This window comes from Anabrus simplex, chromosome X (assembly GCF_040414725.1).
Source record: "Anabrus simplex isolate iqAnaSimp1 chromosome X, ASM4041472v1, whole genome shotgun sequence".
Lineage (NCBI taxonomy): Eukaryota > Metazoa > Arthropoda > Insecta > Orthoptera > Tettigoniidae > Anabrus > Anabrus simplex.
Window position 1 is genome coordinate 34,341,079 of NC_090279.1, and position 17,900 is coordinate 34,358,978.

Consider the following 17,900-nt stretch of genomic DNA (forward strand, 5'->3'; position numbering starts at 1 on the left):
AGCATGACTCTAACGTTACAAACAAATACTTCAGCAAACGACGGCCTGGATTGTATATTTATGGTGAGTATAATGTTTCGTTTACAAGATGGCTTCCTTTAGCAAATAATCTTCTTCGGTAATGAACGGATAGTTTCTCCTTTCATTCGTTATGTTACTTCCTAGCCACCCAATTTCCTTCACTTCCTTTATGAGTGCATTTCCTAGTCTTATATCACTTGCTTTACCTGACCTTATCTACTACATTCAACTGCCCTTGACATCCTCCAACACTGACGTTCCTCCATATCCAATATTGCCTGCTATATATACACATTTAACTGAAGGAGAGGCAGACCACGCACCTGCCTCGCTCGCTGCTTCTCTTACTCTGACCACTGCAGTTTGTGTTACTCTTCGTTCCCTGTAATTCCAATCCTCTCAAGCATTTCAGAACGCCTAGTCCCGTAGACAATATCGAATAGGGAGACTGACGCTGGCACGTTCCCTAGCTGTATGCCCCTGGACACGGAGGAGATACCGCCCACAAACACTGCAGTCCTACTTCTTTGGGGTAAGGAATACTGAGTGTGATGAGAGTTCTATGACAACGATCAGCAACTACAACACTTGGTCTTACCGTGTACTGGTGGGTGTACAGAAGTCACCGTAACAAGCTGCTCAACTTCACTGCTATCACATGATCTTCTTTCTTGGTGGACATTCACGGCTAATTCCCATTGGTTCTCCGTCGATGTCAATCGCCGCGTATCAACCTGTAACGAATATTGAACTCTTAAGACATAGAAAATTATAGCCCACATTCAGTTCACAATCCACTATAATTCCAAGGTGAGTATGAAGCACCCATTTGAAACAACCCTTCCTACTCACTTTCCTGTTTCCTTCCTCGCACGTCACATGAGATGCCATTATGCCCAACTACCATACCACACAACCACAAATAGTGCTTTACTCGGAGTTTCACCGCACCATATAGTGGCAATCGGAGCCGTAACTTGCGGAAAACGTATAACGTACTCCCAGAGATGCTGTTTGTTCGTTATTCTTAGATATTACTAAAACATCCCAGTTTCATTTAATTCGGTACAATTGTTCGTGTGTTTTAGAACTGAATGTTTAAAGCACGGAATTTCGGTATTTCTTGACATCATTCTCGTGCTGTAAAAAGAGACAATATGTCCAAAAAAAAATTCATTTATCAAACGAGACTTCTGATGCCTCCAAGCCCGGCTTCAGTGACCATAGTTTCGAGATAAAAGAAGTGGAGTGGACGAAATCACAATCACATATCAGAGTGAATATAGCGAAGAGATTCAGGGATCGGTTCGGGAATACGGTACCGTAGACGTAGATGCGTTTCCAGGCGGTGTAGCAGTAGATATGACCTGACTGGACTACTTCTTACGGCTCCAGGCAGTGTAGCAGTAGACATGGCCTGGCTGGACTACTTCCCATGGCTCCAGGCATTGTAGCAGTAGATATGACCTGGCTGGACTACTTCCTATGGCTCCAGGCAGTGTAGCAGTGGACATGACCTGGCTGGACTACTTCGTACAGCTCCAGGCAGTGTAGCAGTATATGACCTGGCTGGGCTTATTCTTACTGCTCAAGGCAATATTGCACTAGATATCGATTGGCAGGACTTCTTCATTAAACCCAAGACGGCGGCAGTCTTCACTTCCACGGAGCTCTCTTTTTCCTCAGGGTCTCCATCTGGGCCGGACAAACTTTTCAGACTTCATCGTAAATCCGGGGAGGACCATTACGAGATATTTCCAGCCAGACCGATTTTCCTGGAATGATTTCTTAAAGGAAAGGTCTAGTTTCTACTTTATTTATTTTCCATAAACCCACAACCTGTGTGTTACCGTTATTATATTATTTAACAAGTTCAGGCTGTTTATCACAAAGACAAACTGTGTGAAATGTCTGTGAAGTATAAATTCAGTTAACGACTAAGTTCTAGCGCCTCCTGTGACGATCTCTCGAACTAGCTGGCTGCTTGTCTTGGGGCAAGCATATTATCAACATGCAGATATTATTTTAAACACGGGACTTTTTTCCCAGCAATAACAACACAATCGTGAGTAATTACGTCTGCTATGAGTTACTCCACTTTCCTAAGCCGTTAGTGGTTAGCACATGCAAAGCAGGTTAGTATTTGATGCACTATGATATCAAGGACATATAAGATTACTTCCGCAAACTGTACTGTGGTTTGAAAGTTGGTTGAAATTTGAATGGTGCATGCAAATATTTATTATACACAGCACTAAGTTACGTGTATTAATCACATACAATATTATCCATCCAACACGGAAACACAACTCTGAATTTGATAATACACGGTACCGTTATTATCCAATGTCCACTGGCGTTCTTGTGGCCATGCACAGACAGGTCCAACTTCGAGCCCACAGACGATGCACAGTGGTCTCTGCTCGCCAGTGAAACTGCTAGCGTCAGGGGCAAGAGAACCTGGAACAAGTACAGAGTTCAACAGTTAACTTTGAGTAAAATTACAGACAGAAAATATGGTACTTCAACGCAGAATACTGATTACAGCTTCATTCGCTATCCATCCTCAGTCAAACAAACACATTACCTTAGATCGTCAGCCCCACTTGAAAACTTTGATGGTCAGTTAAGAAAACAGCCCGCAATATTTTACTGTGTAAATTAATCGTCCGCTTCCCTTTACAATTAAAAGTATTCTGACAGGATTTATTAACATGTTCCTACGTATTTGTTAATTATTGTGACGAGAGCTTCATGAACTTGGTTCTAAGTTCATGCTAAATGATCTGACCATTTCACGGCCCTTGATACATTTTCCTCTGTCGTGGCTAATATTCCTATAACGGAGCCTTGAAAACTACAGCCCCGACTAGTCCAAGTAACGAGTGCCTTGTGCAGAGACTCACTGTAGTTAGGGACAATGGCGGAACGTGAACCAGCAAGTTGAAATGTAAAATGAGGAGCTCGAAATCTCTGATACTTTACAACATATCTGCGTCTATCACAGTCTGATGACCCGCAGGCTTGCCTTTACAAATTGGAAAGACATAATTCACAAAAAGAAGCCGTAGCTTCCAAAGCACATTACCTAGGTCGGGTCTCGAATCGAGAAGTTCACTTTACATTTGGGTTTAAAAAAGGTACTCAGAATCGGTAGGAGCAGTTGCTTCTAGTTTTACATTAGACGGGGCTTGAACCTCCAATTTTAGTTCACAATGATTTTACAATACGCCCGTTGTCGGGGCTGTAAAGTACGTTACACAGACCCTTAAAGCAGAAGGGGTGTATTACTCACATAATTAGTTATACCTGGTTATCCTCTCTGTATTAGTGGAACCAAACAGCAGAGGATGGGACCTTCATTAATTTTAGGGAAATGCGGACACACTAACTGTTACAAGCTTACTAAAATTTCTAAATCCTCCCGAGTTTCACACGCAGAATTTTCACATAATTACATTTCTGCCATACCTTGTTAATTACCTGCTCCCCCGTCTCCTCTCCCTTATTACACACACAAGTCAATCAGTACCAGACACATTTAAATATAGTATCAGCCGATGTTTCCTGAAGGATTTACTTTCATACATTTTGAGTGAATAATCAATTTGATATTATATCATTTGATGGGCTGATTGAATTGATCGCAGTTTTGATAACTTCTGAATGATTAAAAGAATAACTTACTGCCTATAGGTTACCCAACTTCAAAATACCACTTCTCTCCCAGGCTGATAAAGTGCTTTTAACACCAGGGAGCAGTCCAAAATCGATCCTAGGGACATATTGTCACGGAAGTCAAACTACTAGAATATCTGACGGTTTAAGGCATTTCACACAGGTAACAGCATATTCAACTTCACGAGGCCGCAATATCGAAACAGTTAACGTAAATGCCGGCAATGTCTACAAGTTTTCCTGTAGGATTCCACCATACACCTCTCTAAATGTGTCTATATTGGGCATAACAACTTATTTACTTTGGAGCACCTCCCCATTTACTGTACTTCACTGTTTGCATGAAGGAGCTATACGAAATTAGCTCAGAGTTTCTATAGTATCCCCAGTTTACAAAAGACTAAGTGACAAACATATAAAGGGGATAGTTATAGGCCAGACAGCTTGACATGTGATGCACGTAAGATAAGGAAAGCATTCCTTCCTGTTACATTGCACACAATGTTTCAAACTGCTCTGATAGAAGGAAATTTGTGTTTAGGAAAAGTCATTCCACTAAGGAAGGGTTCAAGCAAGATATGGCAGATATTTGATACTCAGGAGGCCAAATGGACTGCATCGCTATTCATCTATGCAACGTCCATTGAGAGAGCAGAACAAGGAAGAGAAGGCCGTTGGACTGGACAAGGTGTGACTGAATCGGTAGCTACATTTACAGAAAGCAAACTCAATGCCTTAGAATAGGTGGAACGCTGTCGGGTTATACTATGATTAAGAGTGGATCCCGCAAGCCATGTTAATTACTGCGTCGATTCTGTGAAAGCAGCACATGGGGATAACTGCAAGTACCTAGGTGAGGTTTACATATCTCTTCATATGGTTATGGGTGTATTTAGGGGTTGTAGTAAGAATGTGAAACAGAGGCGTATAAGTCACTGGTAAGACCCATTCAGCGTCCGAGAGACTCACCAGATTTCTTGACTCAAGAACAACATGAAAATATCCAGAGGGGAACAGCGCAAATTGCTCTGGGTGGCGTCCGACAAAGAGTAGTGTAATGTTGGAAACTTCGGGCTGGGAAGACTTGAGAGTAAGGAGACAAATATTTTCAACATTATTTTGATTAGTAATACATCATAACACTTAACTCTATACATGGAAATTGTCAGGGATAGAGATTTAAGTGCTATGCCTACATGTCCTAAGCGCCATCACAGTCCTGGCTCTGTGGCCTCTTAGCACACTTTGTACTCATATTCTTTGAGGAAGGAATGCTGTGGAAACAGACTGATGACGTGCAGCAGATCTTGATGAAAGTTGTGGAGACATGTGAAAACCTTGGTCTACACCTGAACTTAAAGAAGACCAAGGCCCTGTGGGTCAACGGAGCTCCGATACTGAGAATATCGCCGTCAACGAGCGCTGCAGCTTCGTCTTAGGATAGCGCGGAGCTGTGTGTATGGAGTAGAGCCCTGCACTATGAGGAAAGATTAGGAGCGTTTGAAATATGGGTCTACTGTATTGACCAGGAGGTGTAAAATTGCGCTGGGCTGCTAAGGTCATGAAGCTCCACTACTCTTGTCATACCATGAGGCGCCCTCCTCCAAATAAATAAGCAAGGACACATCGAGAGAAGAGGGGTCCTGCGAGACCCCGCACGTCTTGACTGGGGAACCAGCGACTGTGGTTAAGCCAACGGCAAAAGTAAGATCGCCAAGGTCTGATGACGGATACGGCACTAGGACTCTGTCCAGTGTGATGCTAATTATTCCGGTAGACTGAGCGTCCAAAGAGACGGGAGGATAAAAGTGGAACATGCATTGAATAATGTGCTCTCAATAACGGATTGTCCCTCTATTACTCGGGTGGAGAGACCGCACTTAACTGTATAGCTTGGTGCCTGCTGAAAGACACATCTCCTACACTGACAGTACACTCACGTTCCCTTGTTTGAACATTCATCAATCACAAAATATCCCACTCAAATTCTATGAAAATTCCATTACACTAAAGGGATATTCCATCCTTAAATTACCAAGTTCCATGGAGAAATGCTTTGGTACAACGGGTACTGGGTTCGATTAGCTGCCATGTCGAGATTTAAACCTTATTCGGTTAATCGGGGCCCGGGTGTTTGTCACGTCTTCTTAAGTAGGAGCCGCATGCCCAGAGACATGGAGATCGCACATAAGACCTGCACAAGGCCTGCTCGGGGGACATTCGCCGTTATTATTATTATTATTATTATTATTATTATTATTATTATTATTATTATTATTATTATTATTATTATTATTATTTGTCGAACGCTTGTCTCGTTTCACAACGAGGTCGTGTATGATATGAGATGAACCTGTCCTGGCGGGTTCTTTTTTTTTTTTGACCGGATATCCTCTGACGTCAAACTTATCAGAGAAGTTAATGAGATGAAATGAATTACCTGATATGATAGTAAGGAAGGAGAGGGTGAAACCCGGTACCGGCACATAGCCTACTCGTGTCGAATAGCACCCAGGTGGCTGCTTATGACGGAACATCTCCACCCGACGGTCGAATCAAAGGCAACAGCGTCATATGGCCTCACTCCGTATGAGCACTGCGGAGACGTTTACAATTTAATCCAGGCATTGGACACGCAATCTAGTGATTAGAAATTGCATGCCGCCAACACCTCTACCCTGCCGGCCAACATTCGACCAACGGGACTCGAACCGGATAACCGCGGTGTCACAGCGTTTATACCTCAAAGCCTCAACGATCAAGACCAAGAGGCGGGTTGTTATTATTATTAGTAGTAGTATTAAATTTCCAATCCAAGACTGACATCACTTCTCCCTTGACCCCTTGTTATCAGCTACAGAGAAATAAACAAACACTCACCAAGAGAAGCGACATCCTTACGAGTTCTGATAGTGGTATCTTTAGCTCTGGCTTGCTATTTATTTCATTGACTTGAGTTGTAAGAAAGTCCCGCATGCTGAAAGCAGCCAGATTGTTGGCCGACTCGATGACCTCTGAGAACCTTTGCCGTCATGTTCCGATAACCGAGACGAGGTTTAGCACGTAAAAAACTCACTGTGCGAGCCTGTAACAAAAACTACGAATAATGAGCAGATTTTAACAAAACTCTTTCATTTTGTGACTAGAAAAGTTACAATTTTTCTATGCTAAGGTAATAATTAGTTTAACATTAGGTTTGATCGATCAATAGCAAAATATGTGCGGCTTTTTAAAGTGTATAGGCTTCCCGTGAGCTGGACACTCGGTGTCGGCATTCTTTCCTAAATTTACAACTTTGTGGCTTTGTTAATGAGTTCTCGAGCTCGGCTCACAATATTTGTACCCTAAACCATCAGCGTTTTTGTCTTTAAAGTGCGATGTAGGTACGAGGGCGACCGAGAAGTTTGATTTATGGAACATCTACAGGAAGAGGTGCAAGTGTAATTTAGTAGCGAATATTCCACGCAAAATCTTCGATTACCGCTGCCGTTTTTACCACCTACATTTACCTCAAAAACCAACTGAACAAATCCTGTGAGTCTTTAGATATGCCCTATTCTTCCTCTTCTTCTTCTTCTTCTTCTTCTTCTTCTTCTTCTTCTTCTTCCTCTTCTTCTGATCAAACTTTGTCAAATCGTCCTTCTCTCGGCTAACCGATTCAGTATCCCTTCATTCTTGAGTCAATCTATCCAACTCATCTTCTATAGCACCACATTTCAAAAGCTTCTATTCTCTTTCTTTATCGTCCATGTTTCACTTCCGTACAATACCATGCTCCATAATTCCTATATTATTGTTAGAAGTAGGACTTTCTTGCTTGCGCTAGTCTGCTCCTTACTTATTCCTTTCCTAATCTGCGCTCCATTGCTTTGAACATCTTGTACTCCTCCAAGACTCTGTCCATACCATTCACCAACTTCTCCAGATTCAGATAAAATATCATCGGCAAACCTCAGAGTTATTACTTCTTCTTCTAAGATAGCGATTTATTTCCCAAATTCCCCTTCTGTTTCCTTTATTGGCTGCTCTGTGTAGACATTGAAAAGGAGACGGGACGAACTGCAGCCTTTCCTGACTCTTTTCTGGACTGCTGCTTACTTTTTTCCCAGCCTACGATTCCTATCTGTACAGACTACTTTTTGTACAGATCGTAGAATCATTCTTGGTATCCGTACGCGATCAGCTTCAGAATATCGAATAACTTGGTCCAATCAACATTAACGATTTTTTTCTACATCTGCTAATGACTTGCACGTCCTGTAAGATCATAAGTGCTACCTCTACTACAGTGGTAACACAAAACAAGGCACAAACAGAGTTTAAAGGGGAAGGAAAGAGAAAACTACACAATATAAGAAATCACTACACACTCGGAAAAACAGTAGCTGGCATTACGCGGATCTCCAACAAAAATATGTACGTATGTAAATATCAGTAGGGCCAACTAGTGGACAACAAACCGGGAAGATGAAAAAGGCTGGGAACCTACCAAAGGCATGGACATGGCTTAGATTGCGGATTCTGAAATAAATCGCCTTGATCCTTAGATTTGTAAATATTATTTACAAAATAATTGTACAAATACATTCTAAATACAATTCCAAGTTACGAGCTATAATTTCAGTGATACACATAGCTTAAAGGCTCTTTGATAATACTTTTGTAGCAGTGTAAATTCAAATTTCAGATCAACTATACATCTAGTTACCAATGCAGTTGTACAATGCAATATACAGTGAAGTGAAACAGGTTCTCCAAAATCTAGCGTACCTCAAGTGATACAGAACTACCAGAGGCAAACCCCAAGGGAAATAATATTAAACTACAACCTACATATCTTAGTGAAGGAAGATGTGGGAATGCCTCGGAAAGGAACAGGTAAGCCCAGCTGAAAAACTAAGGCGTCATAAGTAACTAATTTGGCGAATCTAGGCGAGGTTAGGGCAAACTCCTGTATGAAAAGCAAATCGGAACATTACGGAAATTTTAGCAGGAACGGAATTCAAGAGTGTTTACCCGAGGAGAGTGCCATCCCAGGAACCGGGCGACGTCAACCAGATAGGCTGCTCACAGACAGATAGACCAAGACCGACAGAATTCAGAATACCGAATTTTTTCGAACACTGCCTCGCTCTCTATATATAGGAAATTCCGGCCTTGGAGCAGCCAATCAGCATGCACGAGTTCCCTATCGCCACCTAGACTCACCAATCACAACCTTACTTTCGGTCGCGAACTTTGACTAACGTTCTAGAATACGCCTGATCGCGAATGTCGTATTTCCAGAACAGTCAGAAATATTTTCTAGAATACATTACCCACAAAACAGCACACCCTGTTCCATAATTCATGTAACTTTCTGGATCCTTCCAAGAAATGTAGAACAGAATTCTACTATTTACAAATGCACATGTGAAAATTCTTACACAGTACAGGTTAGGTCATAATAAATAAAATATCATATTGTACTTCACAAATAAAGTCTTAAAAAACACTTTCCACTTGCACTACATAGTTCACTTGTGACAATAAGTAAAGTCTGGATTGCTTCAGATGTTCCTCCATCTCTTTTGAAGCCAAACTGATGTTCTGCCAACTCAGGTTCAACTTGTCTTTCCATTCTTCAGTAATTAATACGTGTTAACCTTTTGCAGGCGTGGGATACTGAACTAATGGTGCGGTAGTTTTAACATTTGTAAGCATCTGGTATAACAATATTCTGTATAAAATCGAATGGCACTTCCCCTGTATCATACATCTCCACCTTCTCCTATGGCAGAGGATGTCATCAGTTCCAGGTGGCTCGTTCCTATTTAGAACTCGCAGAGTTCTGTCCAGTCCTGACCTCAAAACTGCGTCTCCCATTTCACCAGCATCAACAGCTTCTTCTTCTGCTTGATACAATTATTCAGTTCCCGCATCTTTCTGCCCTGTCTTATTTACACAGAAATGGTTACGAGCTGAGTTCGTTCTTCCTTAGCTGTCCTGCACTTTATATCTTCTTCGTTCTTTAATCGCTTGCATTCTTTTCTTCCCTCCTCAAATTTTGTGTTCTTGTTCATCAATCAGGTCGAATATCTCTGATTCTTACTTGATCCTAACTTCCTTCCTAAATTATTTTAAGCTGACCTACTGATCTTCTCCTTCACGATTGTCCATTCTTCCTCTTCAGCCTTGTTATGAACGAAATCTGACTGAATCTGAGCGTTATTAGACGCGATGCTCATTGTGTTACTCGTATCCTTAATTTTCTAGATACGTCATCCACCTATCCAAGGTATGTTTCGAGGTTCATGGTATTTCAAAATCCCGGAATGGACTGGGGGTATATTGGAAACCGAAATAGTGATTTAACTCTCCCACATTGTATACAAGACTTACCTGACTGGCAATCGACCAATGAGGAAAAGTGCTTAGAAATTTATTTCCATTAAGGCGAGCAGATTTCAAGTAAGTATGGTTGTGTATATTTTGTGGGAGTGCAAAATCACGGTCTCGATTTCGTATAAACCCGCAGTGAATTCAGTGATTTAGAAACAATATGTTTGGTTCTATAACATTTTCTCCTAACTCCCACATTTATGGGTTAAATTGAGTCCGAAAATTTGAATAGTGTGAAATTTGGGTACATTTTTACGCTTTGCATAATTTTTTGTGTACTGATGTATAAGCTAGACTCATGAAATTTGGTCCACATATGGCCCTTAATCGTGCCAATGTGCGCACCAAACTTGATGACTCTATCCTCCTTATAAGTGTGTCAAACAGTGAAATATACAGCAAAAATAACCATATTTACGAACAATCCAGAAATACAGCCAAATCTAATGTATAAGGGAGAGAGATACGACAAAAAGTCATAGGAACAAAGTTGTAGATCACTCCAAATTGTGCGGAGTTCGTGCCATCCGTTTTGTGATACGACTTATTGTTTAGCCAGCAAATAGCTCAAAAGAATGTCTGCACAGTCATTAAAATTGCGTCCACATTTCGATATTTTGGGGGGTAAAACGTGAAAATTTTTAACATCTTGGATTTTTTCCATCGGTTACAGGCTAAAAGCTATAATTTCGCCAAATTTAAATATCCCAGCTCGTCAGGCAGATTGTGCCGCGACCTTGATTTTTGGGGGGAAGGGGAAATTTAGGAAATTCAAGAAATTTTTGTAAGACGACGAAACATATAGGTTGTCGCTTTGGATAAATTATACGACTGGGTTCTTACGCTGAGCCCAAAATTTGAAGGCCTCCAACGTGCTCCCTTCGGGGAATTTTGAGAATTTTCGATTTTTCTAGGGGTCCTGAGTAGTATAATATACGGGTTCTGCCGCCACCTCCACCTCAGGCTCCCAGTGGCCACCTCCACCTCCACCTCAGCCAGAGGCCTCCCAGTGGCCACCTCCACCTCCACCTCAGCCAGAGGCCTCCCAGTGGCCACCTCCACCTCCACCTCAGCCAGAGGCCTCCCAGATGCCTCTTCCACCTCCCGCGGGAAATTTGAATTTGTAAACAAAGCCACGTGCTTTTTGACAGACAACAACGCATCGCAAACCTCAGTACTGCTATCTTGACGGGCCTAAACCTCAGTAGTGCCAACTTAACCTAACTAGCATGAGGTAAACAAAGCCACGTGTTTTTTTGACAGCCACGTGCTTTTTGACAGATTTGTAAACAAAGCCACGTGCTTTTTGACAGCTCTCATCAACAACAACGCATCGCAAACCTCAGTACTACCATCTTGACGGGCCTAAACCTTAGTGGTACCAACTTAACCTAACTAGCATGAGGTAAACAAAGCCACGAGTTTTTTTGACAGCCACGTGCTTTTTGACAGATTTGTAAACAAAGCCCCGTGCTTTTTGACAGCTCTCATCAACAACAACGCATCGCAAACCTCAGTACTACCATCTTGACGGGCCTAAACCTTAGTGGTACCAACTTAACCTAACTAGCATGAGGTAAACAAAGCCACGTGTTTTTTTGACAGCCACGTGCTTTTCGACAGATTTGTAAACAAAGCCACGTGCTTTTTGACAGCTGTCATCGACAACAACGCATCGCTAACCCCAGTACTGCCATCTTGACGGGCCTAAACCTCAGTAGTACCAACTTAACCTAACTAGCGCGAGATAAACAAAGCCACGTGCTTTTTGACAGCCACGTGCTTTTTTGACAGCTGTCATCCGCCATCTTTAAACCACAGAGCACTGTGCTGCCCTCTTGCGTCACCTGTCATCGGCAGTGCTGCCATCTTGACGGGCCTAAACCTTATTGCTACCAACTTAACCTCACTAGCTCGAGATAAACAAATCCACGTGCTTTTTGACAGCCACGTGCTTTTTTGATAGCTGTCATCCACCATCTTTAATCTATAGAGCACAGTGCTGCCCTCTTTAGCTACTTACCTTTGAAATGTGGTGGTGGATAATTTGAAAAATGCTTTTCGACAAGCAGCCATCTTTAATCCAGAGAGAACAGTGCTGCCCTCTATGTGGTGGCGGCAAATTGAAAAATTCCACGTGCTCTTGTTTGAAAACAAACTCACGTGCTTTTTTGACAGCTGTCATCTGCCATCTTTAATCTATAGAGCACAGTGCTGCCCTCTTTAGTTTGAAACATGGTGGCGGTAAATTCCACGTGCTCTTGTTTGGAAACAAAGCCATGTGCAGCTGTCATCCGCCATCTTTAATCAACAGAGCACCGTGCTCCTATCATGCGGGCAATTTCATCACCTGTCATCCGCCATCTTTAATCCACAGAACACCGTGCTGCCCTCTTTATGGTTACTACCTTAAGCATGTAGTAGCGGGCAATTTGAAAAGTTCTGTTAGCTATCATCCACCATCTTTAATCAAGAGAGCACCGTGCTGCCATCTTTAGTTGAAATGTGGTGGCGGCAAATTCCACGTGCTCTTGTTTGGAAACAAAGCTATGTGCTTTTCTGACAGCTGTCATCCACCATCTTTAATCAACAGAGCACCGTGCTGCTATCATGCGGGCAATTTCATCACCTATCACCCGCCATCTTTAATCTACAGAACACCGTGCTGCCCTCTTTATGGCTACTACCTTAAGCATGTAGTAGCGGGCAATTTGAAAAGTTCTGTTAGCTATCATCTACCATCTTTAATCAAGAGAGCACCGTGCTGCCATCTTTAGCTAGATACCTTTGAAATGTGGTGGCGGCAAATTGAAAAATTCCACGTGCTCCTGTTTGGAAACAAACTCACGTGCTTTTTTGTCAGCTACCATCCGCCATCTTTAATCAACAGAGCATAGTGCTGCCCTCTTTAGTTTGAAATGTGGTGGCGGCAAATTCCACATGCTCTTGTTTGGTAAACATAGCTACGTGCTTTTTTGACAGCTATCATCCGCCATCTTTGAGCACCGTGCTGCCCTCTTTATCGCAGTAGATGTAAATTCGTCACCTGTCATACGCAGTGCTGCTATCTTTAGCTAGATACCTTTGAAATGTGGTGGTGGATAATTTAAAAAGAAAAATTCTACAGCAGTCCTCTCTCAACGCTAATTGCATAAGATGGCGGCTATACATGACTCCTTAAGGGTGCTTACGCAAGATGGCTGCTATACACAGGTTCTTATGAGACGCCCTTGGGATGCTTGCGCAAGATGGTGGTTATACAAGGCTCCTTATGAGACGCCCTAGTGATGCTTGTGCAAGATGGCGGTTGCTCTTACGAGGCGGCTTAAGGGTCCTTGCACAAGATGGCTAGAGACGCCCTAAGGATACTTGCGCAAGATGGCGGACACAAGATGGCGGCTATACACGTCTCCTTATGACACGCCTTAAGGGTGCTTGCGCAAGATGGCTGCTGCTCTTAGCTTAGAGACTAACGTGTCGTGCTAGTCCGATTCATTAAATTTAGGGCTTAAATGCAAAATGTTAAATATCTCGAAAGCAGTGCATCGTAGAGCAAAACGGACAAAAACTTTTCCGCCCAATACCTCGGTTCGCAGTACGAGGATCAAGTAAAACATAGTCTAATGATGAGATCAACGGTTCGGTTCCTACTTAGGCCCTTTGGCATTCACTCTGTTTTAGCTTGTATTGAAGTAAGTCTTCGTAACATGATCAGGTCTAGCTATGGTAGAGAGTATAACGTGCCGTGCAGGTTCGATTCATTAAATTTGGGGCTTAAATGCAAAATGTTAAATATCTCGAAAACGGATAAAATTTTTCTACCTGATACCTAGGTTTGCAGTATCAGGAACATGAAAAAAACATAGTCTAATGATGAGATCGACGGTTCGATCCTTACTTAGGCCCTTTGGCATTGGCAGCTATCTATTTCTACAAGATGGTGACTATACATAGCTTCTTATGAGACAGCTTAAGAGCGCTTGCACAAGATGGCTGCTACTCTTATGAGACACCCTAGGGGTGCTTGCGGGAGGTAGCAGCGACAAGACGGTGACTATACACAGCTGCTTATGATACGGCCTAGAGGTGCTCACACAAGATGGTGGCTGCTCTGATGAAGAAAGTTAGCTTTGCATCGTGCAGGTATCTTTACAGCACTAAACCTCATACCTTTGAAATGTGGTAGCAGGTAATTTGAAAAAATTCGACGTGCTTTTTCTTCACAGCAGCTATCTTTAAACAATAGCGGCTATACATAAGCTGTTAAGGCCTCCTCTTATGTCAAGGTATAGCTCTATCGAACAAGTTTAAACCTGCATCGGGATAGCTAGAGTAAGCATGTGCTGCAGTGATGACGTCATTATGCATGTTTAGACTTGCAAATCACTAAAGAAACATAACAAGACTAGAATCGAACACCGCACTCTATGCCGTTAACTTTATCATGTGATCGGAACATTGACTGAAGTGTTTAGAACACTAAATAAGTGATCAAGACTATAATAGAACACTGTACTCGATACAACATGTGTTTAGAACATGTCAGGGGATACCTTTGTTCTAAGAAGATTAGATTACCGCACATTCCTTGGCTAAAGGGCTAATGGGCTAAAGGGCTAAAGGGCTAAAGGGCTAAAGGGCTAATGGGCTAATGGGCTAAAGGGCTAGGGCGCCTCTCCTCTCTTTATCCGGGCTCGAGACCGGCTCTACAACTAGAGGCGGAGTTAACACCCTAAGGAAGGGAGAATGTTGGGAAATAATCTATACGAATATAGCTACTCGATCGACTATATACTACAGATGGATGACTTAGGTGAGGGTAAGCGCTTACTTAATAATACCAACACGACGTAATTCATGCTCTATTTCAAAAATATCTTCTTTGTACTGTGTGTAACCAGCATCATGATAGGCTCTTAGCAGTTGTAAACGTTTTACCAGTACGTTGGGGTCTTTACAGTAGCTTATATCTACATAGGGTAACAGAGGCTTGTTGTGAACTTTGAGTCTATATGCAGACAGTTGATGTGCAGGGACTTGTTTTGATATAATACGTGCTTCAGCAGTAGCGTTTCTAGGTACAAACATAACTTGTTTCGATAGCGATGAAGCGTTGAAATTTCCTTCTTCTTTACCTTGCATCTCTTCTTGAGATGTTTGCACTTCGACAGAACGTGTAGTAGGCTTAGGAAATGAAGTAAAATCATCAAGCTGTAATGGCAATGAATTTTCTTCTTCTTCTACTTTCCCTTTACTACTGTTTTGATCAACATCATTATCCTTATTATCATAATCATGATCTTGCCTCTCTTTATCTTGAAGTTTGTGCTCAGTAACAGAACTTGCAGCAGGCCTAGACAGCAAGGGAGAATTAAAAATCTCTCGCAGAGGTGTACTTTTTAAACATAAATCAGTGTTCGCTGGAATATGGTTGAGCTCTTTGTATTTTGTTCCCGATGAAGCTACATTACACGCGGCTTCATGACGTTGAGCGTTGTATGCGTTCTTGAACTCTCTTCTACAATGTTTGCATTGAAAAATCATCCTACATGATATCTCATGACGTCTCCTGTGATAGCTTCGGGAAAATGCTTTTCCACACTCTTCGCAAATATACCTAGAAATAGGTTTTTCCATGACGGACTTTTATCTTCTGCTAACAGATTCTTCTTTAAATCTACTCGACATTTGTTACTCTCTACTTCGATGATGCGAACAGCTTAGCGATTAATAGTAAACTAACACAAAAGCGTATAACCAAGGTAGCAACAGTAAGGTTTAAGCCCATCAAGATGGCAAGAGTGAGGTTAGCGACGTTCTGCGGTTGGATTTTAAATTCCGCGCTGTAACATGCATAAGGTGGCAGCCTTGAGGTTTACTGCCGTAAAGATGGGAGCAGTGAGGTTAGCGACGCTCTATTGTCCTTCAAAGTGAGGTTAGGGTTCGTCAAGAAGACAGCTGTCAAAAAAGCACGTGGTTATGTTTACCAAACAAGAGCACGTGGTCGTGACGTCACGGTCACTTCATCAATCCTTAGCTCTACGTCTTTAAGAGCAGCATTAGGATTAGCTATGTTTAAAAATCTTAGGAACAGAGCAGCTGTATGAATAGCCATGTTTTAAAGCGTGTAGACATCACCTATCGATTTTACATGCATCGACTCTCGTACTAAACTTCTTCCGCTAGATCATGCTGCTATCTTAGCATAACCTATACGCATGACCTTAAAGTACAATGAATAGTCATGTTTCAAAGCGTGTACGCATCAACTATCGATTTTGCATGTATCGAATCTCGTACTGAACTTCTTCAGGTAGATTGTGCAGGTATCTTAGCATGAACTTAAAGTACAAAGAATAGCCATGTCTCAAAGCGTGTACACAACACCTATCGATTTCGCATTCATCGAGTCTCGTACTAAACTTCTTGCGCTAGATTGCGCTGCTATCTTAGCATAACCTATACCCATGAACTTAAAGTACAAAGAATAGCCATGTTTCAAAGCGTGTACATATTACTTATCGATTTTGCAAGCATCGACTCTCGTACTAAACTTCTTCCTCTAGATTGTGCTGCTATCTTAGCATAACCTATGTGCATGAACTTAAAGTACAAAGAATAATCATGTTTCAAAGCGTGTACAGATCACCCTGAACTTCTTCCGCTAGATTGTACTCCTATCTTAGCATAGCCTATACGCACGAACTTAAAGCACAAAAATAACGATGTTTAACAGCGTGTACACATCACCTATTGATTTTGCATGCATCGACTATTTTTTACCGCCAGAGTGTACAACGATCGCATATGTGTATTGCTAACGTATGTGTATAAAGTTAAAGCACAAAGAATAGCTATGCTCCAAAGCGTGTACACATCACCTATCAATTTTGCATGCATCAACTATCGTACTAAACTTCTACCGCTAGAGTGTACAACGTTCGCAATTGTGCGCTGCTACCTATGTGCGTGAACTTAAAGCACAAAGAATAGCGTGTACACAACACGAGTCAATTTTGCACGCATTAACTCTTGTACTAAACTTCTGTCACAACAGCGTGCGATCATCGCTTGTGTGTGCTGCAATCTTAACATAACCTATGTGCACGAAGTTAAAGCACAAAAAATACCCAAGTTCAAAGCGTGTACACATCACCTATCGATTTTGCATGCATCGTCTTTCTTACTAAACTTTTCCACTAGAGCGTGCAACAACCTTATAAGTATGCTGCTAACTTAGTATAACTTATACGCATGAACTTAAAGCATAAAGAATAGCGATGTACAAAAATCTTGTGAACATAGCAGCAGCAGTAAGAATAGCAATGTTTTAAAAGCGTGTACGCATTGCCTATCGATTATACATGCATCAACTAGAGTACTAAACTTCTCCCGCTAGAGTGTGCTGCTATCTTAGCATAACCTATGTGCACGGATTTAAAGCACGAAGAATAGTTAAGTTTCAAAGCGTGTACACAACACCTATCGATTTTGCATGCATCAACTATCGTACTAAACACATTCCGCTAGAATGTACAACGTTCGCATGTGTTTGCTCTGCTACTTTAGCATGACCTATGCGAACGAACTTAAAGCACAAAGAATAGTGATCTTTGAAAATCTTGCGAACATAGTAGCAGTAAGAATAGCAAGGTTTAAAAGCGTGTACGTATCACCTTTTGATAATGCATGCATCTTCTACTAGAGCACGTGACCATCACTTGTACGTGTGCTGCTATCTTAACATAACCTATGTGCACGAACTTAAAGCATAAAAAATAGTTGTGAGTAAAAATTTTGTGAACATAGCAGAGTGTTTA

General features: G+C 41.8%; 1 protein-coding gene across 1 annotated transcript; it reads right to left on the minus strand.

Annotated features, from left to right (window-relative positions):
• Window positions 1-246: 246 nt before the first annotated feature.
• Window positions 247-6,608, minus strand: LOC137503251 (uncharacterized). The gene is made up of 4 exons (XM_068230792.1): window positions 6,580-6,608; window positions 2,356-2,481; window positions 620-755; window positions 247-299 (listed from the first exon to the last, which is right to left on the minus strand). Exons 1-4 carry the CDS (start codon window positions 6,592-6,594, stop codon window positions 247-249), a joined length of 330 nt encoding a protein of 109 aa, XP_068086893.1. The 5' UTR covers window positions 6,595-6,608.
• Between the last annotated feature and the right edge of the window lie 11,292 nt (window positions 6,609-17,900).